Source organism: Prionailurus viverrinus, chromosome X (assembly GCF_022837055.1).
Source record: "Prionailurus viverrinus isolate Anna chromosome X, UM_Priviv_1.0, whole genome shotgun sequence".
In the NCBI taxonomy this organism is placed as follows: Eukaryota; Metazoa; Chordata; class Mammalia; order Carnivora; family Felidae; genus Prionailurus; species Prionailurus viverrinus.
This window is the reverse complement of record NC_062579.1, coordinates 62,810,849-62,833,411: the sequence shown is the minus strand read 5'-3', so window position 1 is coordinate 62,833,411 and position 22,563 is coordinate 62,810,849. Positions and strand designations below refer to the sequence as shown.

Here is a 22,563-nt window from a genome sequence, read left to right as displayed (position 1 = left end):
ATCCCATTTACAATTGCACCAAAACCATAAAATACCTAGGAATAAATCTAACCAAAGAGGTGACAAATCTATACGCTGAAAACTATAGAAAGCTTATGAAAGAAATTGAAGAAGACAGAAAAAAATGGAAAAAGATTCCATGCTCCTGGAGAGGAAGAAGAAATATTGTTAAAATGTCGCTACTACCCAAAGCAATCTACATATTCAATGCAATCCCTATCAAAGTAACACCAGCATTCTTCACAGAGCTAGAACAAATAATCCTAAAATTTGTATGGAATCAGAAAAGACCTGAATAGCCAAAGCGATCTTGACAAAGAAAACCAAAGCAGGAGGCATCACAATCCTGGACTTCAAGCTATACTACAAAGCTGTAATCATCAAGACAGTATGGTACTGGCACAAAAACAGACACTCAGATCAATGGAACAGAATAGAGGACCCAGAAATGGACCCACAAACATATGGCCAAATAATCTTTGACAAGGCAGGAAAGAATATCCAATGGCATAAATAGTCTCTTCAGCAAGTGGTGCTGGGAAAACTGGACAGCGACATGCAGATGAATGAACCTGGACCACTTTATTACACCATACACAAAAATAAACTCAAAATGGATGAAAGACCTCAATGTAAAACAGGAAGCCATCAAAATCCTCAAGGAGAAAGCAGGCAAAAACCTCTTTGATCTTGGCTTCAGCAACTTCTTACTGAACACATCTCCAGAGGCAAGGGAAACAAAAGCAGAAAGGAACTACTGGGACCTCATCAAAATAAAAAGCTTCTGCACAGTGAAGGAAACAATCAGCAAAACTAAAAGGCAACTGACAGAATGGGAGAAGATATTTGCAAATGACATATCAGATAAAGGGTTAGTACCCAAAATCTATGAAGAACTTATCAACCTCAACACCCAAAAAACAAATAATCCAGTGAAGTGGGCAAAAGACATGAATTGACACTTCTCCAAAGAAGACATCCAGATGGCCAACTGACACATAAAAAAATGCTCAACATCACTCATCATCACAGAAATATAAATCAAAACCACAATAAGATACCACCTTACACCTGTCAGAATGGCTAACATTCAAAACTCAGGAAACAACAGATGTTGGTGAGGATGAATAGAAAGAGGATCTCTTTTGCATTGTTGGTGGGAATGCAAGCTGGTGCAGCCACTCTGGAAAATAATATGGAGGTTCCTCAAAAACTAAAAATAGATCTACCATGCAACCCAGAAATTGCACTACTAGGCATTTATCCACAGGATACAGGTGTGCTGTTTCGAAGGGACACGTGCACCCCCATGTTTATAACAGCACTATCAACAATAGCCAAAGTATGGAAAGAGCCCAAATGTCCATTGATGGATGAATGGATAAAGAAGATGTGGTATATATATACATTGGAGTATTACTCGACAATCAAATAGAATGAAATCTTGCCATTTGCAACTATGTGGATGGAACTGTATTATGCTAAGTGAAACTAGTCAGTCAGAGAAAGACAAAAATCATATGACTTCATTCATATGAGTACTTTAAGAGACAAAACAGATGAGCATAAGGGAAGGGAAATAAAAATATGAAAACAGGTAGGGGGACAAAACATAAAAGACTCATAAATATGGAGACCAAACTGAGGGTTACTAGAGGGATTATGGGAGGGGGGTGGGCTAAATGGGTAAGGGACACTAAGGAATCTTGTCCTGAAATCAGTGTTGCATTATATGCTAACTATTTTGAATGTAAATTAAAAAAAATATTGTCTTCTACCTTTTCAGATCTTCATATATGAAAGGTGACTTGAAAGTATAATGAATCACAGTGCATATGTTTAATAAATGCCAGGTGTGGTTTGCTATTCTTAGAGCATAAATTATAATATATAATAATATTCTGTATAACAGTTCCTTGAATAATAAAGAAACGAAAAAGTCTGGAAAACTACCATGATGTCAACTAATTACAAAGTCATTCATTGGTATCCATTAGGAAAATCTAAATATAAATTCAGAAATTTTAAAAGTAAAAAATCATTACTTTTATTTTTGTGACATGACGACTCTTTGAAAAAAATATGCTTATATATGAAAAGACATGCCTTCAGGTATATTGTCTTTGTGAAATGTTCCTACAAAAGGTATTTTTGAAAATAATACGATTATAAGAAACTTTACACAACATAGTCAAATATTTTCATGAATATGTAAGGGGAAATTTCCATCTAAAATCAAGACCATAGGAACGTATAAAAAAACAAGACCAATCTATATGCTGCCTACAAGATACATCAGACCTAAAGACACATACAGACAGAAAGTGAAGGAATGGAAAATGATTCCATGAAGATGGAAGTGAAGAAAACTGCCAGGGTAACAAAGCTTATATCACACAAAAGAGACATTAAAACCAATACTGTAACAAAAGGCCAAAAAGTTCATTACATAATAATAAGGAAATCAAAACAAGAGGATATAATAATTATAAGTATCTATGCAGCTAACTTAAGAGCACCTAAATACATAAAACAAATATTAACATATATAAAGGGAGAAACTGATGGTAATAAAAGTCTTTGATACCCCATTATATCAATAGATAGACCATTCACACACAAAATCAATAAACAAACATTATCTTTGGATGACATATTAGATCAGATGGACCTAACAGATATATACAAAATATTTTATCAAAAATTGTGGAACACACATTCTTTTCAAGTGCACATGAAACATTCTCCAAGATAAATCACACATTAGGCCACAAAATAAGTCTTAATCAATTTTAGAAGACTGAAATTATATTATGCATCTTTTCTAATAACAATAGAATGGAAGTAGAAATTCATCACAAGAAAAAAGCTAGTTAAAACACAAACATATGGAGGCTAAACAACATGCTACTTAACAACCAGTGGGTTAGTAAAAAAATATAGAGAGAAATATAAAATTGCAGGGGGACAAATGAAAATGAAAACAAAATGGTCCAAAATCTTTGAAACATCATGAAAGAATTTCTAAGAGAAAAAGTTGTAATGATACAAGCCTACTTCAAAACACAAGGAAAAGCCCAAATAAACAATCTAATTTCAGATCTAAAGCAACTAGGGAAAAAAAAGAACAAAGCCCAAGGTTAGTAGAAGGAAGGAAATAATAAAAATCAGAACAGAAACAAATGAAATAGAAAACAAACAAACAAACAAAAAATTGAAGAGTTCAATGTAACCAAGAACTAGTTCTTTGAAAAAAAATTGATAAACCTTTAGCCAACTCATCAGAAGAAAAGAGAAAGGAACCAAATAAATAAAATAAGTAGTGAAAGAGTGAAAGAGTAACAAACAATTCCACATAAATACAAAGGATTATAATGGACTATTACAAAAGAAATTACATTCCAACAAACTGGTCAACCTAGAGAAAAATGAATGAATTCCTAAAAACATATAATCTTCTAAAACTGAATCAGGAAGAAATAGAAAATATGAACAGAGCCATTACCACTAATGAAATTGAATCAGTAATCAAAAACCTACCAAAAAATAAAACTCCAGGACCACATCTATTCACAGGTGAATTTTATCAAACTTTTAAGAAGAGTTAATACCTATTCTCCTCTAATGATAACAAAAAATAGAAGAGGAAGGCAAGCTTCGAAAGGCCTTCTGAGACCAGCACTACCTTGGTACCAAAATGAGACAAAGGCACGGAAAAACAAACAATAACAAAAAACCCACTACAGTTCAGTATCCCTGATGAACATAAAAACATAAATCAAAAAATCTTCAACAAAATAGCAAACCCCATACAACAATATGTTAAAAGAACCCTTCACCACAATTAAGTGGGACTTATTCCAGGGATGCAAGAATGGTTCAATATTCACAAGTCAACATGATAGACCATATTAAAAAATTAAGGAAAAAATCATATGATCAATTTAACAGAAGGAGAAAAGGCATTTGACAAATACATCTGTGCATGATAAAAATTCTTAATAAAATGTGTCTAGAGAAAACACATCAACATAATAAAGGCCATCTATGAAAAACCCACACATAACATCATACTCGATAGTGCAAAACAGAGTATGTATCAGGAACACAACAAAAATGTCCACTCTGGTCTCCTTTATTCAACATAGTACTAGAAGTCTAGCCATGGCAATATGACAAAGAAATAAGAAATAAGAGGCATACATATTGGCAAAGAAGTCAAACTGTCACTATTTTCAGATAATATGATACTATACATAGAAAATCCTAAAGACTCCACCAATAAAAAAAACCTGCTAGAAGTAATACATGAATTCAGAGAAGTTGAAGGATACAAAAATAATACCCAGATATCAGTAGTGTTTCTATACGCTAATGACGAATAGCAGAAAGAAAAATTTAAAAACAAAATACTATTTACAACTGCACCAAAAGAATAAAATACCTAGGAGTAAACTTAATCAAAGAGGTGAAAGATCTGTACTCTGAAAACCATAAAACATTGATGGCAGAAATTGAAGACCACACAGACAAATGGAAAGATTTCCCACACTCAAGGACTGGAATAATAAATATTGTTAACGTGTCTGTATTACCTAAACCAACCTAGAGATTCAATCCTTGTCCAAATACCAACAGCATTTTTCACAAAACTAGAATAAATACTACTAAAATTTGTATGGAACCAAAAAACATCCTAAATAACTAAGGCAAGCATGAGAAAGAAGTACAAAGCTGGAGGTATCAAATTTCAGATTTCAAGATATATTACAAAGATGTAGCAATGAAAACAGTATGGTATTGTAACAAAAACAGATACATAGATCAATAGACAGAATAGAAAGCCCAGAAATAAACTCACACGTATATGGTCAATTACTCTATGGAAAAGGAGGCAAGAATAAAGAATAGGGAAAAGACAGTCTCTTCAATCATTGATGCTGGGAAAACCAAACTGCCACATGCAAACAAATGAAATTAGACCACATTCAAACTAGTTATGGAATGAATAAATCATGAGAATAAAATAAACAGCATATGGAATATACTCAAGGTAATATCATTGCATGGTGACAGATTGTAGCTACTCTTGTGGTTAGCATATAATAAAGTGTAGGGTTGTTTAATCACCATGCTGTATACCTGAAATTACCATCTTGTGCCAGCTACTCATATTAATTAATCAAGGCTATAAAATATTTAAGTAAATTTTCAAAGTCACATATCATGAAATTCAGGTAAAATCAGGGACCAGTGTCCTAAATAACATGTACCCGCTCACTCATGAGTATCTCTCTTGTGAGATATTCAGGAGATGATGTATTAATCCAGAAAATGAACACTGATGTGGGAATTTCATGCACTCTGGGAGGTTAACATGAAATGAACCTGTTTATAAGGGTGTCATTCATAAGGATAATATAAGGAAGAGTTACATCTAAAAGAAGACATGGAGTATTTTGAGGAACACAGAACAAAGAGTTTTATTAAAATATAGACTACACGAAGAATATTACACAAATCCTAATTGTACTGATGAATGAAATAACCCAAAATGAGAACATATAACCACCACCCAGATCAAGAAATGGGAAGCAATTTGGAAACTCTTCTTGTATCATTTCCAGTCTTTACCACCCTTACTTTTTCTTTTCTTTTTTTTTTTATGAAATTTATTGACAAATTGGTTTCCATACAACCCCCAGTGCTCATCCCAAAAGGTGCCCTCCTCAATACCCATCACCCACCCTCTCCTCCCTCCCACCCCCCATCAAACCTCAGTTTGTTCTCAGTTTTTAACAGTCTCTTATGCTTTGGCTCTCTCCCATTCTAAACTCTTTTTTTTTTCCCTTCCCCTCCCCCATGGGTTCCTGTTAAGTTTCTCAGGATCCACATAAGAGTGAAACCATATGGTATCTGTCTTTCTCTGTATGGCTTATTTCACTTAGCATCACACTCTCCAGTTCCATCCACGTTGCTACGAAAGGCCATATTTCATTTTTTCTCATTGCCACGTAATATTCCATTGTGTATATATATATACTTTTTTTGTAGCAGCAGATTTTATTTTATTTTATTTTTTTTAATTTTTTTTTGTGTGGCAAGATGGTGGATTTATTTTTTTTTTATTTTTTTTTCTGAAATTTATTGACCAATTGGTTTCCATACAACCCCCAGTGCTCATCCCAAAAGGTGCCCTCCTCAATACCCATCACCCACCCTCTCCTCCCTCCCACCCCCCATCAACCCTCAGTTTGTTCTCAGTTTTTAACAGTCTCGTATGCTTTGGCTCTCTCCCATTCTAACCTCTTTTTTTTTTTTTCCTTCCCCTCCCCCATGGGTTCCTGTTCAGTTTCTCAGGATCCACATAAGAGTGAAACCATATGGTATCTGTCTTTCTCTGTACGGCTTATTTCACTTAGCATCACACTCTCCAGTTCCATCCACGTTGTTACAAAAGGCCATATTTCATTTTTTCTCATTGCCACGTAATATTCCATTGTGTAAATAAACCACAATTTCTTTATCCATTCATCAGTTGATGGACATTTAGGCTCTTTCCATAATTTGGCTATTGTTGAGAGTGCTGCTATGAACATTGGGGTACAAGTGGCCCTATGCATTAGTGCTCCTGTATCCCTTGGATAAATTCCTAGCAGTGCTATTGCTGGGTCATAGGGTAGGTCTATTTTTAATTTTCTGAGGAACCTCCACACTGCTTTCCAGAGCGGCTGCACCAATTTGCATTCCCACCAACAGTGCAAGAGGGTTCCCGTTTCTCCACATCCTCTCCAGCATCTATAGTCTCCTGATTTGTTCATTTTGGCCACTCTGACTGGCGTGAGGTGATACCTGAGTGTGGTTTTGATTTGTATTTCCCTGATAAGGAGCGACGCTGAACATCTTTTCATGTGCCTGTTGGCCATCCGGATGTCTTCTTTAGAGAAGTGTCTATTCATGTTTTCTGCCCATTTCTTCACTGGGTTATTTGTTTTTCGGGTGTGGAGTTTGGTGAGCTCTTTATAGATTTTGGATACTAGCCCTTTGTCCGATATGTCATTTGCGAATATCTTTTCCCATTCTGTTGGCTGCCTTTTCGTTTTGTTGGTTGTTTCCTTTGCTGTGCAGAAGCTTTTTATCTTCATAAAGTCCCAGTAATTCACTTTTGCTTTTAATTCCCTTGCCTTTGGGGATGTGTCGAGTAAGAGATTGCTATGGCTGAGGTCAGAGAGGTCTTTTCCTGCTTTCTCCTCTAAGGTTTTGATGGTTTCCTGTCTCACATTTAGGTCCTTTATCCATTTTGAGTTTATTTTTGTGAATGGTGTGAGAAAGTGGTCTAGTTTCAACCTTCTGCATGTTGCTGTCCAGTTCTCCCAGCACCATTTGTTAAAGAGGCTGTCTTTTTCCATTGGATGTTCTTTCCTGCTTTGTCAAAGATGAGTTGGCCATACGTTTGTGGGTCTAGTTCTGGGGTTTCTATTCTATTCCATTGGTCTATGTGTCTGTTTTGGTGCCAATACCATGCTGTCTTGATGATGACAGCTTTGTAGTAGAGGCTAAAGTCTGGGATTGTGATGCCTCCTGGTTTGGTCTTCTTCTTCAAAATTCCTTTGGCTATTCGGGGCCTTTTGTGGTTCCATATGAATTTTAGGATTGCTTGTTCTAGTATCGAGAAGAATACTGGTGCAATTTTGATTGGGATTGCATTGAATGTGTAGATAGCTTTGGGTAGTATTGACATTTTGACAATATTTATTTTTCCAATCCATGAGCAGGGAATGTCTTTCCATTTCTTTAAATCTTCTTCAATTTCCTTCATAAGCTTTCTATAGTTTTCAGCATACAGATCTTTGACATCTTTGGTTAGATTTATTCCTAGGTATTTTATGCTTCTTGGTGCAATTGTGAATGGGATCAGTTTCTGTATTTGTCTTTCTGTTGCTTCATTGTTAGTGTATAAGAATGCAACTGATTTCTGTACATTGATTTTGTATCCTGCAACTTTGCTGAATTCATGTATCAGTTCTAGCAGACTTTTGGTGGAGTCTATCGGATTTTCCATGTATAATATCATGTCATCTGCAAAAAGCGAAAGCTTGACTTCATCTTTGCCAATTTTGATGCCTTTGATTTCCTTTTGTTGTCTGATTGCTGATGCTAGAACTTCCAGCACTATGTTAAACAGCAGCGGTGAGAGTGGGCATCCTTGTCGTGTTCCTGATCTCAGGGAAAAAGCTTTCAGTTTTTCCCCGTTGAGGATGATGTTAGCTGTGGGCTTTTCATAAATGGCTTTTATGATCTTTAAATATGTTCCTTCTATCCCGACTTTCTCAAGGGTTTTTATTAAGAAAGGGTGCTGGATTTTGTCGAAGGCCTTTTCTGCATCGATTGACAGGATCATATGGTTCTTCTCTCTTTTTTTGTTAATGTGATGTATCACGTTGATTGATTTGCGAATGTTGAACCAGCCCTGCACCCCAGGAATGAATCCCACTTGATCATGGTGAATAATTCTTTTTATATGCCATTGAATTCGATTTGCTAGTATCTTATTGAGAATTTTTGCATCCATATTCATCAGGGATATTGGCCTGTAGTTCTCTTTTTTTACTGGGTCTCTGTCTGGTTTAGGAATCAAAGTAATACTGGCTTCATAGAATGAGTCTGGAAGTTTTCCTTCCCTTTCTATTTCTTGGAGTATCTTGAGAAGGATAGGTATTATCTCTGCTTTAAACGTCTGGTAGAACTCCCCTGGGAAGCCATCTGGTCCTGGACTCTTATTTGTTGGGAGATTTTTGATAACCGATTCAATTTCTTCGCTGGTTATGGGTCTTTTCAAGCTTTCTATTTCCTCCTGATTGAGTTTTGGAAGAGTGTGGGTGTTCAGGAATTTGTCCATTTCTTCCAGGTTGTCCAATTTGTTGGCATATAAGTTTTCATAGTATTCCCTGATAATTGTTTGTATCTCTGAGGGATTGGGTGTAATCATTCCATTTTCATTCATGATTTTATCTATTTGGGTCATCTCCCTTTTCTTTTTGAGAAGCCTGGCTAGAGGTTTGTCAATTTTGTTTATTTTTTCAAAAAAGCAACTCTTGGTTTCGTTGATCTGCTCTACACTTTTTTTAGATTCTATATTGTTTATTTCTGCTCTGATCTTTATTATTTCTCTTCTTCTGCTGGGCTTAGGCTGCCTTTGCTGTTCTGCTTCTAGTTCCTTTAGGTGTGCTGTTAGATTTTGTATTTGGGATTTTTCTTGTTTCTTGAGATAGGCCTGGATGGCAATGTATTTTCCTCTCAGGACTGCCTTTGCTGCGTCCCAAAGCGTTTGGATTGTTGGATTTTCATTTTCGTTTGTTTCCATATATTTTTTAATTTCTTCTCTAATTGCCTGGTTGACCCACTCATTCGTTAGTAGGGTGTTCTTTAACCTCCAAGCTTTTGGAGGTTTTCCAGACTTTTTTCTGTGGTTGATTTCAAGCTTCATAGCATTGTGGTCTGAAAGTAAGCATGGTATAATTTCAATTCTTGTGAACTTATGAAGGGCTGTTTTGTGACCCAGTATATGATCTATCTTGGAGAATGTTCCATGTTCACTCGAGAAGAAAGTATATTCTGTTGCTTGGGATGCAGAGTTCTAAATAGATCTGTCAAGTCCATCTGATCCAATGTCTCATTCAGGGCCCTTGTTTCTTTATTGACCGTGTGTCTAGATGATCTATCCATTTCTGTAAGTGGTGTATTAAAGTCCCCTGCAATTACCACATTCTTATCAATAAGGTTGCTTATGTTTATGAGAATTGTTTTATATATTTGGTGGATCCGGTATTTGGTGCATAGACATTTATAATTGTTAGCTCTTCCTGATGGATAGACCCTGTAACTATTATATAATGTCCTTCTTCATCTCTTGTTACAGCCTTTAATTTAAAGTCTAGTTTGTCTGATATAAGTATGGCTACTCCAGCTTTCTTTTGGCTTCCAGTCGCATGATAAATAGTTCTCCATCCCCTCACTCTCAATCTAAAGGTGTCCTCAGGTCTAAAATGAGTCTCTTGTAGACAGCAAATAGATGGGTCTTGTTTTTTTATCCATTCTGATACCCTATGTCTTTTGGTTGGCGCATTTAATCCATTTACATTCAGTGTTATTATAGAAAGATATGGGTTTAGAGTCATTGTGATGTCTGTATGTTTTATGCTTGTAGTGACGTCTCTGGGACTTTGTCTCACAGGGTCCCCCTTAGGATCTCTTGTAGGGCTGGTTTAGTGGTGACAAATTCCTTCAGTTTTTGTTGGTTTGGGAAGACCTTTATCTCTCCTTCTATTCTAAATGACAGACTTGCTGGATAAAGGATTCTCAGCTACATATTTTTTCTGTCTAGCACCCTGAAAATCTCGTGCCAATTCTTTCTGGCCTGCCAAGTTTCAAAAGAGAGATCAGTCACGAGTCTTACAGGTCTCCCTTTATATGTGAGGGCACGTTTACCCCTTGCTGCTTTCAGAATTTTCTCTTTATCCTTGTATTTTGCCAGTTTCACTATGATATGTCGTGCAGAAGATCGATTCAAGTTACGTCTGAAGGGAGTTCTCTGTGCCTCTTGGATTTCAATGCCTTTTTCCTTCCCCAGTTCAGGGACGTTCTCAGCTATGATTTCTTCAAGTACCCCTTCAGCACCTTTCCCTCTCTCTTCCTCCTCTGGGATACCAATTATGCGTATATTATTTCTTTTTAGTGTATCACTTAATTCTCTAATTTTCCCCTCATACTCCTGGATTTTTTTATCTCTCTTTCTCTCAGCTTCCTCTTTTTCCATAACTTTATCTTCTAGTTCACCTATTCTCTCCTCTGCCTCTTCAAGCCGAGCTGTCATGGTTTCCATTTTGTTATGCATTTCGTTTAAAGCATTTTTCAGCTCCTCGTGACTGTTCCTTAGTCCCTTGATCTCTGTAGCAAGAGATTCTCTGCTGTCCTGTATACTGTTTTCAAGCCCAGCGATTAATTTTATGACTATTATTCTAAATTCACTTTCTGTTATATTATTTAAATCCTTTTTGATCAGCTCATTAGCTGTTGTTATTTCCTGGAGATTCTTCTGAGGGGAATTCTTCCGATTGGTCATTTTGGATAGTCCCTGGAGTGGTGAGGACCTGCAGGGCACTTCCCCTGTGCTGTGGTGTATAACTGGAGTTGGTGGGCAGGGCCGCAGTCAGACCTGATGTCTGCCCCCAGCCCACCGCTGGGGCCACAGTCAGACTGGTGTGTGCCTTCTCTTCCCCTCTCCTAGGGGCGGGATTCACTGTGGGGTGGTGTGGCTTGTCTGAGCTACTTGCACCCTGCCAGGCTTGTGATGCTGGGGATCTGGCGTATTAGCTGGGGTGGGTAGGCAAGGTGCACGGGGGCAGGAGGGGCAGGCTTAGCTCGCTTCTCCTTAGGTGATCCACTTCAGGAGGGGCCCTGTGGCAGCGGGAGGGAGTCAGATCCGCTGCTGGAGGTTGGGCTCAGCAGAAGCGCAGAGTTGGGTGTTTGCGTGGAGCGAGCAAGTTCCCTGGCAGGAACTGGTTCTCTTTGGGATTTTGGCTGGGGGATGGGCGGGGGAGATGGTGCTCTTTCTTCCTTCTTTAGGAAGACCTGGATTGCTATATAATTCCCTCTTATGACCATCTTTGCTGCATTCCAGAGGTTTTAGGCTGTGGTGTTACCATTTTCATTGGCTTCCATGTACTTTTTAATTTCCTCTTTAATTTCTTGGTTAGCCCATCCATTCTTCAGTAGGATGTTCTTTAATCTCCAAGTATTCATGGTCTTTACAATTTTTTTTCTTGTGGTTGATTTTGACTTTCATAGTGTTGTGATCTGAAAATATGCATGGTATGATCTCAATCTTTTTGTACTTGTTGAGAGCTGATTTGTGTCCCAGTATGTGATCTATTCTGGAAACTGTTCCATGTGTACTCAAGAAGAATGTGTATTCTCCTTCTTTGAGATAAAATATTCTGAATATATCTGTTAAGTCCATCTGGTCCAGTGTCATTCAAAGTTATTTTTATCTTGTTGATTTTCTGCTTACATGACCTTCCATTGTTGTAAGTACGGTTCAAGTACTCTACTATTATGATATTATCAATGAGTTTCTTTGTATTTGAGATGAATTAATTTATCTATTTGGGTTCTCTCACATTGGGGGCATAAATATTTACAATTGTTAGATCTTCTTGGTGGAAATACCCCTTAATTATGATATAATACCCTTCTTAATTTCTTGTTACAACCTTTAATTTAAAGTCTATTTTGTGTCATAAGACACTGACAAAGAATCTAGAGACTTTCTAGGCCTAACTTGCTGTAGAGTTGGAGTTTCTGGTGGTGTTCTCTGGTCCTTTCTAGTCTTTGTTGCTTTTGTCTTTTTTATTTTGTTTCATCTTTCCTCCCCTCAGAGAACTCCCCTTAAAATTTTTCACAGGGCTGGTTTAGTGGTCACAAACTCCTTAGTTTTTGTTTGTCTGGGAAACTCTTTTATCTCTCCTTTATTTTGAATGACAGCCTTGCTTGATAAAGAATTCTTCGCTGCATATTTTTCCAATTCAGCATGTTGAATATATCCTGCCACTCCTTTTTAGCCTGCTAAGTTTCTGTGTATAGGTCAGCTATAACCCTGATCTATCTTCCCTTATAGGTTAAGGGCATTTTTTCTCTTGCTGCTTTCATGATTATTTCTTTGTGTATTTTGTGTATTTGACTATGATATGCCTTGGTGATGGTCAGTTTTTATTGAATCTAATGGGAGTTCTCTGTGCTAGTTAGTTTTGATGTCTGTGTCTTTCTGCATATTAAAAAAGTTTTCTGGTACAATTTGCTTACATAAGCCCCTTTTTCTTTCTCTTCATCTTCTGGGACTCCTACGATTGAGATATTATTCATTTTTAATAAGTCATTGAATTCTCTAATTCTTGTATCATTCTCTTTTGCCTTTTTCCCCCTCTTTTATTCTGCTTATTTATTCTCCATACTTCTATCTTCTATATAGCTAATTTGCTGCTATAAGGGTGCTTTGTCCACCCTTGCCATCTTGGCATATATTTGAGACTGTGTTTTGGTGATAGCATTTCTAATTTCGTCCTGACTATATTTTACTTCTTTTATCTCTGCATAAAAGAATTCTATTTTTTTTTCAACACCAGCTAGTATTCTTATTATCGTGATTCTAAATTCTAGCTCAGACACCTTGTTTCTATCTGTGTTAAGTCCCTGGCTGTTATTCTTTCCTGTTCTTTCTTTTGGGGTGAATTCCTACTGAGCTTTGTGGCTCAAGTTATGCAGATTTTTGTGTTAATCTTCAGATTAATTTTCTAAGTGTGCAAAATTGGTGCTGATCTAGCTACATTTCAGGGATGAGAGAAGCCGAGAACTTCCATGTTACTCTGCCATCTTGTGATAATTTTTTCTCCAAGAAACAGATTTTTAACTATAGAGAAAAATTGATGTTCAACGAAGGGGATGTGGGTGGGGGGTGATTAAAATAGGTAGTGAGGATTAAAGAGTGCATTTGGTGTGATGAGCAACAGGTGTTCTATGGAAGTGTTGACTCTCTATGACATCTGAAAGTACTATTACACTGTAGGTTAACTAACTTGAATTTAAATAATTTTTTAAAAAGAAAAAAATGCAACCAAAGAAAATTAACTTGTCAACTCATTAAAAATACAATAAATGTACTACTTAAAGAAAGAAGTCATAGGAGTAAATTCTAGGTAGAGAAATAATATGATAAAAAATATAAAGGTAGAATTGTACACAATCATTTAAAGATGAATGAGTAAAACATCTTAAGGGTGGGCATTAAGACGGCAGATTGGAGGAGGACTTTATCCTTGCCTCTTCCCTCGAACACAGCTAGATAATTATAAAAGTATTCTGAACACCCAGGAAATTGATCTAAGGACTGAGGCAACAAACTGCACAACTAGAGGGGGATAAGAGGCTACATACTGGAAGGTAGGAGATGCAGAGATGTGATTTGGGAGAGAAAAGAGTCACAGGTGATGTGGAAGGGAGGGAGCCCTGATCAGGGAGAGAGGGAGGAGGGAGGGAGGGAGAGATAAAGCATCATGCAGCGGATTGCACAAGAAAAATACTTCCCAGGGCACCTGGTGGCTCAGTCATTTAAGTGTCTGACTCTGGCTCAGATCATGATCTCATGGTTCGTGAGTTGAGACCCACATCAGGCTCTCTGCTATCAGCACAGAGCCCGTTTTAGCCCCTCCTCTTGCTTCCCCTCCCCTGCTCTCTTTCAAAATAAATAAATAAACTAAAAAATACTTCCCCAAAGTATTGACTTGTAAACCAGAGGGGTTGATTATCCCAAGCTTTCACAAGTAGCATGGCTGAAAGTCTGAAATTTTAGATGTCCATGCCATCACCAGGGTCCAACCTGGCATGGATAGTGGTGCTCCTGTGCATAAGGAGGGTAGAGGCCCAGGAGAAGACTACATGCTCTGGGGAACCCCTGGTCCTGCTCAAAGAGACAGTTCCCCTTCTCAAAGTGCATTTAGGAGAAGCGGCAGATGGTCTCAGTGGCAAAAGAGCTTTTTGGCACCATGGAGCTGCCCTGTTTACTACCATATAAGCAGAGATGCCTGCTGAAGACAGCTAACTTGGATGTCTGTTTTTTGTTGTGCCTTATCATAAACTCTAAGTTCCTGCACATTTGTGGCACTGCTTTTCTCAGACAAACTGGTACCAGCCACAGCTTGGTGAGACCCTCCCTCAAAGGATCACTTCAGGTTCACAATGCACTAGGTCCCTAAAAATGGAGTTTAGAAACCCAGCCACACAACTGAGATAAAACACAGGAGCACTGAACCACCAGAAAGGCAGATGCCTCAGACACAGACAGGAAGAAGGCGGTGATCTGGGAAAAATATGCAGCCAATAATACTTTATCCAGGTAGGCTGTCATTAACACTAGAAGGAGAGATAGTTTCCCAGAAAAAAACTAAAGGAGTTCATAACCACTAAACCAGCCCTACAAGAAATATTAACAGGGATTATTTGAGAAAGTCCAAAAGCAAGAAAGACTAGAAAGGAACAGAGAACATCTCCAGAAACAACTATTTTACAGGTAATACAATGGCACTATATTATATCTCTCAATAATCACTCTGATTTTAAATAGATTAAATGATCTAGTCAAAAGACATACGATCTGAGAATGGATAAAAAAAAAAACAAGATCCATCTATATGCTACTTACAGAAAATTATTTTAGAACTAAAGACACCTGCAGATTGAAAGTGAGGGGATGGGGGACCCTCTATCATGCTAATGGACATTAAAAGAAAGCCAGAGTAGCCATACTTAGATAAATTCGATTTTAAACGAAAGAATGTAGAGGCACCTGGGTGGCTCAGTCGGTTAAGTGTCTGACTTCAGCCCAGGTCATGATCCTGCACTTCATGGGTTTGAGCCCTGCATTGGGCTCTGTGCTGACAGCTCAGAGCCTGGAGCCTGCTTCAGATTCTGTGTGTCCCTCTCTTTCTGCCTCTTCCCTGCTTTCGCTCTCTCTGTCTCTCAAAAATAAACATTTTAAAATTTTTAAACAAAAGAATGTAATAAGAGATGAAGAAGGGCACTATAGCATAATAAAGTTGTCTATCAAACAAGAAGATCCAACAACTGTAACTACTTATGTTCCCATCTTGGAGCCACCCAAATATGTAAATCAATTAATAACACACATAAAGAAAGTCATTGATAATAATACAGAAGTAATAGGGGACTTTAATACCCCACTTACAACAATTGACTGATCATCCAAGCAGAAAATGGAAGAAGGAAACAATGGCTTTGAATGACACTCAGGACCAGATGGACTTAACAGATATATTCAGAACATTTCATTCTAAAGCAGAATATACATTCTTTTCAAATACACATGCCACATTCTCAAGAATAGATCACATACTGGGTCACAAATCAGGCCTCAACAAGTATAAAAAGACTGAGATCATACTATACATATTTTCAGACCACAACACTAGGAAACTTGAAGTCAACCAGAAGAAAAAATTGGGGAAGACCACAAATACATGGAGGTAAAAGAACATCCTACTAAAGAATTAATGGGTTAACCAGTAAATTAAAGAAAAAAAAATAAAAAATACATGAAAGCCAATGAAAATGAAAGCACTATAATCCAGAACCTTTGGGATGCAGCAAAAGCGGTCATAAGAGGGAAGTATATAGCAATATAGGCTTATCTCAAGAAGAAAAAAGTCTAAAATACACAACCTAACCTTACGCCTGAAGGAGCTTAGAAAGGAACAGCAAATAAATCCTGAAATCAGCAGAAGAATGAAAATAATAAAGATTAGAACAGACATAAATGATATAGAAACAAACAAAAAATACTGGAGAACACATCAATGAAACTAAGATCTGTTTCTTTGAAAGAACTAATAAAGTTGACAAACTCCTAGCCAAACATATCAAAAAGAAAAGAGAAAGAACCAAATATATGAAATCATAAATGAAAAATAAGAGATCATAAATGACACCACAGAAATACAATTATAAAAGAATATTATGAGAAATGATATGGCAACAAATTGGGCATTCTGGAAGAAATGGATAAATTCCTAGAAATATAAAACCTACCAAAACTGAAACAGGAAGAATTAGAAAATTTGAACAGACCCATAGCCAGGAAAAAATTGAAACAGTAATAAAAAATCTCCCAATAACCAAATCCAGGGCTGCATGGCTTCTGATGGGAAATCTATCAAACATTTAAAGACGAGTTAATACTTATTCTCAAACTGTTCCAAAAAATAAAAATGGAAGGAAAACTTCCAAACTTATTCTACAGGGCCAGCATTACCTTGATTCTAAAACCAGACAAAGATCCTACCAAAAAGGAGAATTAAAGGTCAATATCCCTTTTAACATGGATGCAAAAATTCTCAACTATATACTAGCAATTCGAATCCAACAGCACAGAGAATTAATCAGCACAATTTAGTGGGATTTATTCCTGGGTGTAGGGGTGGTTCAATATTTGCAAATCAATGAATGGGATATACCACATTAATAAAAGAAAGGATAAGAGCAATGTTATCCTCTCAATAAGTGCAGAAAAATAATTTGAAAAAGTAAAGCATCCATTCTTGATAAAAAAAAAAACCTTCAACAAAGTAAGGTAGAGGGAACATACCTCAACATCATAAAGGCCATATATAGTAGACTCACAGCTAAGATCACCCTCAATGGGGAATAGCTGAGAGCTTTTCCTCTATATTCAGGAACAGGACAGGGATGCCTACTCTCACCACTGTTATTAAACATAGTACTGGAAGTCATAGCCTCAGTTGAAGACAACAAAAAGAAATGAAACAAATCCAAATCAGCAACGAAAAAGTGAAACTTTCAATATATGCAGATGACATGATACTCCATGTAGAAAACCTGAAAGATACCACAAAAAAAAAGCCAGAACTGATACACAAATTCAGCAAAGTCACAGGATATACAATAAACTTACAGAAATCTATTGTGTATCTATACACTAATAATGAAGCAGCAGAAAGAGAAATTAATGAACCAGTCCCATTTACAATTACATCAAAAGCCATAAGATACCTAGGAATAAACCTAACCAAACAGATAAATAATCTGTACTCTGAAAATTATGGAACACTTATGAAAGAAACCAAAAATGACACAAAGAAACGGAAAACATTCTGTGCTCATGGATTAGAAGGACAAATATTATTAAAATCTCTATACTACCCAAAGTAATCTGCACATTTAATGCAATCCCTAGCAGAATAGCACCAGCATTTTTCACAGAGCTAAAACAAACTATCCTAACCTTTTTATGGAACCACAATAGACCCTGGGGAGCTAAAGTATCCTGGAAAAAAAAAAGCAAACCCGGAGGCATCACAATTCCAGACATTAGGCTACATTACAAAGCTGTAGACATCAATATGGTATGATAATGGCACAATAACAATCACATAAATCAATGGAACAGAATATAAAACCCAGAAATGGACCCACAACTATATGGGCAACTAATTTTCAACAAGGCAGGAAAGAATATCTGATGGAAAAAAAGTCTCTTCAACAAGTGGTTTTGGGAGAACTGGACAGCAACATACAAAAGAATGAAACTGCTCACTTTCTTACACCATACACACAAAAAAAAATTCAAAGTGGATGAAAGACCTAAATGTGAAACATGAATCAATCAAAATCCTAAAGCAAAACACAAGCAGAAACCTCTTTGACATTGGTTGTAGCAACTTCTTACTTGCTAGACATGTCTCTGGAGGCAAGGGAAACAAAAGCAGAAATGGGGACTATTGGGACTTCATCAAGACAAAAGCCTTCTGAAGAGTAAAGGAAACAATCAATAAAATTAAAAGGCAGCCTACAGAATGGGTGGAGATATTTACAAATGACTTATGTGGTAAAGGGTTAGCATCCCAAGTCTATAAAGAACATATCAAACTGAACACCCCAAGACCTAATAATCCCATTAAGAAATAGGCAGAAGGTCTTGCCATTTGCAACTACATGGATGGAACTGGAGGGTATTATGCTAAGTGAAATTAGTCAGTCAGAGTAAGACAAAAATCATATGACTTCACTCATATGAGGATTTTAACAGACAAAATGGATGAACATAAGGGAAGGGAAACAAAAATAATATAAAAACAGGGAGGGGGACAAAACAGAAGAGACTCATAAATATGGAGAACAAACTGAGGGTTACTGGAGGGGTTGTGGGAGGGGGGATGGGCTAAATGGGTAAGGGGCATTAAGGAATCTACTCCTGAAATCATTGTTGCACTGTATGCTAACTAATTTGGATGTAAATTTAAAAAAAATAATAAAAAATAAAATCAGAGAAAAGTGAAAAAAAAAATAGGCAGAAGACATGAATAGACATTTTTCCAAAGAAGACATCCAGATGGTCAATAGACACATGAAAAGATGCTTGTCATCACTCATTATCAGGGAAAAATACAAATCAAAACCACGATGAGATACCACCTCACACCTGTCAGAGTGGTTAAAATTAACAACACAGTAAACAGATGTTGGTGAGGATGTGGAGAAGGGGGAACTCTTAGAACCAACTTTAAATATGTAATTTTACTGCCTCAACTTTTGTAGCAAATCCAACTAGTTATTTGACTCCAAAAAAAAAAAATCTTGAGGATAATATAGGGGTCACATAGAATGGAAAAATGACAGGTCATTATGGACTAAGGAGGGTTTTGAATAATAGTTTAACAATTTTAGACCATGTTCACTGGATAATGGTAAGCATTTGAAGGTTTCTATTCAGCTCAATAGTTGTTTTAGAAGAAGGCAGCAATAAGGGTAAATTCCAATTGAATGAAAAATATGTTTGAGTTGAGAAATCCATTGCATAGTTATACAAATATTCTATCTGTATATAACCAAATATGGACCTGAATTTCAGTGTTGGTATTGGATATGGTAAAGAAACTGGCTATATAGATGTTATTGAAAATAATTTACAGTATTTGGTAAATAAATACATATGAGAAAGTATGGAGAACATCACAACAAAACCATGTGTTACCTGCTCAGAGAAATGCTTCAGTAATGTGATGCATTTAATTAGTTGGCTTTTCAAACTGGAAAATTCTGACATACAATCAAATGGAGGCCTGCCAGGAAAGATGAGAAGAGATTCTGTCAATCTCAGTTTCATTGAATGTCATAGCTTTATACCTTAGGAAATTGAAAATTATAACTCGCAATATATAGAGCTTTAGATCACTTTGAAAAAGTGCCAAGGGTCAGCTAAATTCTAGACATCACAAAGTTATACAAATAATAACAGAAAGCTTATATGGAAGCTGATCAATGTAATGTATCTACAGTGTCAATAAACTGTTAAGATGGTAGGTACACAATTTACAATAGTTATCCCCATTTTCAAGTTACTATAAAAAGGTGGAAGACAGAGTAGGGAACTTTTTAATTTTTTTTACTTTCTTTTTCCTTGGCTAGCTTACTGTAGAAATTATTACATGAAAGGAAAAGAGGGAAAGAAAACGTATCAAATATTAACTAAGTATATAATCCACAAGTAGATTATTCATTCCTTGAAAAATAAAGATTGGCTGTAACTGGTAATTAATTTTATTTGCACAAATGAAAAAAAAGATGTAATTTTCTTAGTACACTACAGGCACTTGAAAAGTTCGATTTATTATTTTTATCTAGCATAGCTCTTATGCTTCTGTGGTTTCGGAGACCTATAATCACAAGTAGTAATTTGAATTAGGTGATGAATCCTACATAGCATTGTTGTAACATAATCATCCACTTCATCTATTTTATTATATTCCAAAAATGGAGAACAATTTTTCAGGATGTAACTTGTAAAATAAATTCACAAGCATAGCAGTACTGAAAACATATTTATTCTCACATGAAAAATGAAGTTTTAGTTTTAAGAATCAGCAATAAAAAGTAATTTATAAGACTACCCCCAATTCCTAGACTACTATCCCTGATGTTTACATGAAAGTGCCATTTTCTGTAAACCTATTTCTGAAGCACATATGAACAAAATTATGCATTTTTCCCCTTCTCATCCATTTCTAGACTAAAAAAACATGAGCAATAGGCAGGAAAACATGGGGTTAACATAAAGCCTATTACTTCATCCTACCCTCTCCCTTAATTCTCAACATGAAACATGCTCAATATATGTTTCCTTACAAGTAGTGTATTGGGTAGTTATGCTTGGGTAAGTGGTCTTGAGTTACTATATTGCCCTCCTCAATGAGTTTTGTCATAAATTCTACTTCAAATCAGTAAGCCAATTAATATTTTAATGACTAATAGAAATATAATATAGTCAGAGAAGCCATTGTCAACAGACTCTAAGATTTCTATTATTATAATTAAGAGCTTTTTAAAACCCACAATGTCCACAGTAAATCTTAATATGTTACTTCCATTACTAATAAAGTGACAAATAAAGCTCTATCATACATATCTAAGCTTATAATGTTGGCAAAGCCAATCTTTTGTATACTGTAGTTCCATTGAAAAATGTTCAAATAACTCACTAAAAAGTCTAAGTCTTTTGGAAAAATACAAAAAAAGAAGAGGAAACTTCTTGGGAGGAGGTTATATAACCAACTTTTCCCTTTTTTGCCATGATGACATATTGAATTAAAATCTTGAATTAACATCAATTCTATCTCAAAAGTACTTATTATCTCTATTACCAAGGTGACTCACTAGATTTATATTCTTCTTTTTAATAAAGTAAAAATAATTTTTAGTCCTGAAATCATAGATTTGATTAAACCAAGTCAAATAATTGTTTGAATCACAATTTGACAAAAAAAAATCAATATTAAAACTAATAATGGAAAATTTACATTTTTATAGCATCTTTCCCACGTTGTATTTTAGAAGCATAGACATAAGGCCAATTTTAGGATAAACCATAGAAATAATTTTCCTGGCAACACAATTATTTAATTTCAGAGAGAAAATAAGAAGCAATTCTTCCAATTAGCACGCTAAACAGATATCTGGTAAAAGAAATTTAATTTTTTTATAGGAAATTCAATTAGCCTGAGCCCTAAACATTATTTTGCTTTTGAGCCCCAAACATTCTTAAAACCCATGTTACTATATGAAAAGAAATTGGGCAAATGAGTCTCTGACACAACTTTCAAGACATGGTCTTTACTAGGAGGTCTTTGAAAAATCAGAAGCACCTAAAGCTAAGAAATTTAAAAGTGCCTAGATGTTTAATAGCAACTATGTCCAGTGCAAGGTATGCAGTGTGTTTTTTGACTCAATTGCCACTACTTCTTATGCAAGGACTATGAGAATCTGTAATGTTTTAAACTAAAGTTTAATAGCCAGACTTCTTAAAAAAAAAGAAAAGATATTTCAGATTCGATAAGCTCACAGATTATAGAATAAAACTATATAAAAATAAGTAAAGGAAACTACAAAAGTGGAGCAAGAGCTGTTATAAAATCAAGAATAATCATAAATTTGATATAAAACAAAATAAAATTAATTTAAGGGAAAAGCTAATTATATGAAAATATTTGTTTTAGTGACAAGAGTAAAAACTATGACAAATTTTTCAGTTTTTTTAAAAAAAATTGTTACGTCTAAAACTGTCTTGACATTTGTAAAATAGGGTTGAAGGGGAATAAAAATTAAGAAAATTGGGAAAACTAATATGACATTTCAATAAATTTGTTTCAATGATTTAGCTGATAATAGAGATATGTTGAATACATAAAAATGTCAGACAGTATCCAAAGGTCTGGAAATATTTTGAATGCAATTACTACCCATTTAGCTTGAGCTGAAGAGAGACTTCGGTACCATGAACAATACTATCACTATTAGGAGAAATTACTTGTTGAGATTACAGGTTGTATAAGACTATAAATGCAATAAAGTGTAATTGGGAAAAAAAATAAAGTTTAAAATATTCAAGCTGTTAGGAAAGAAGGTGCTAAGATGAACCATAAG

General features: G+C 35.8%; 1 protein-coding gene across 3 annotated transcripts in view; it reads right to left on the bottom strand.

Moving 5' to 3' along the window:
- Positions 1 to 22,563, bottom strand: part of LOC125157828 (uncharacterized) — a 412,592-nt gene that overhangs the window by 232,668 nt on the left and 157,361 nt on the right. For all 3 annotated transcript variants that reach the window (XM_047844867.1, XM_047844868.1, XM_047844869.1), the window contains one exon: positions 19,619 to 19,706. In XM_047844867.1, the coding sequence (XP_047700823.1) occupies positions 19,619 to 19,706 (88 nt within the window). The remainder of the gene's footprint in view (positions 1 to 19,618; positions 19,707 to 22,563) is intronic.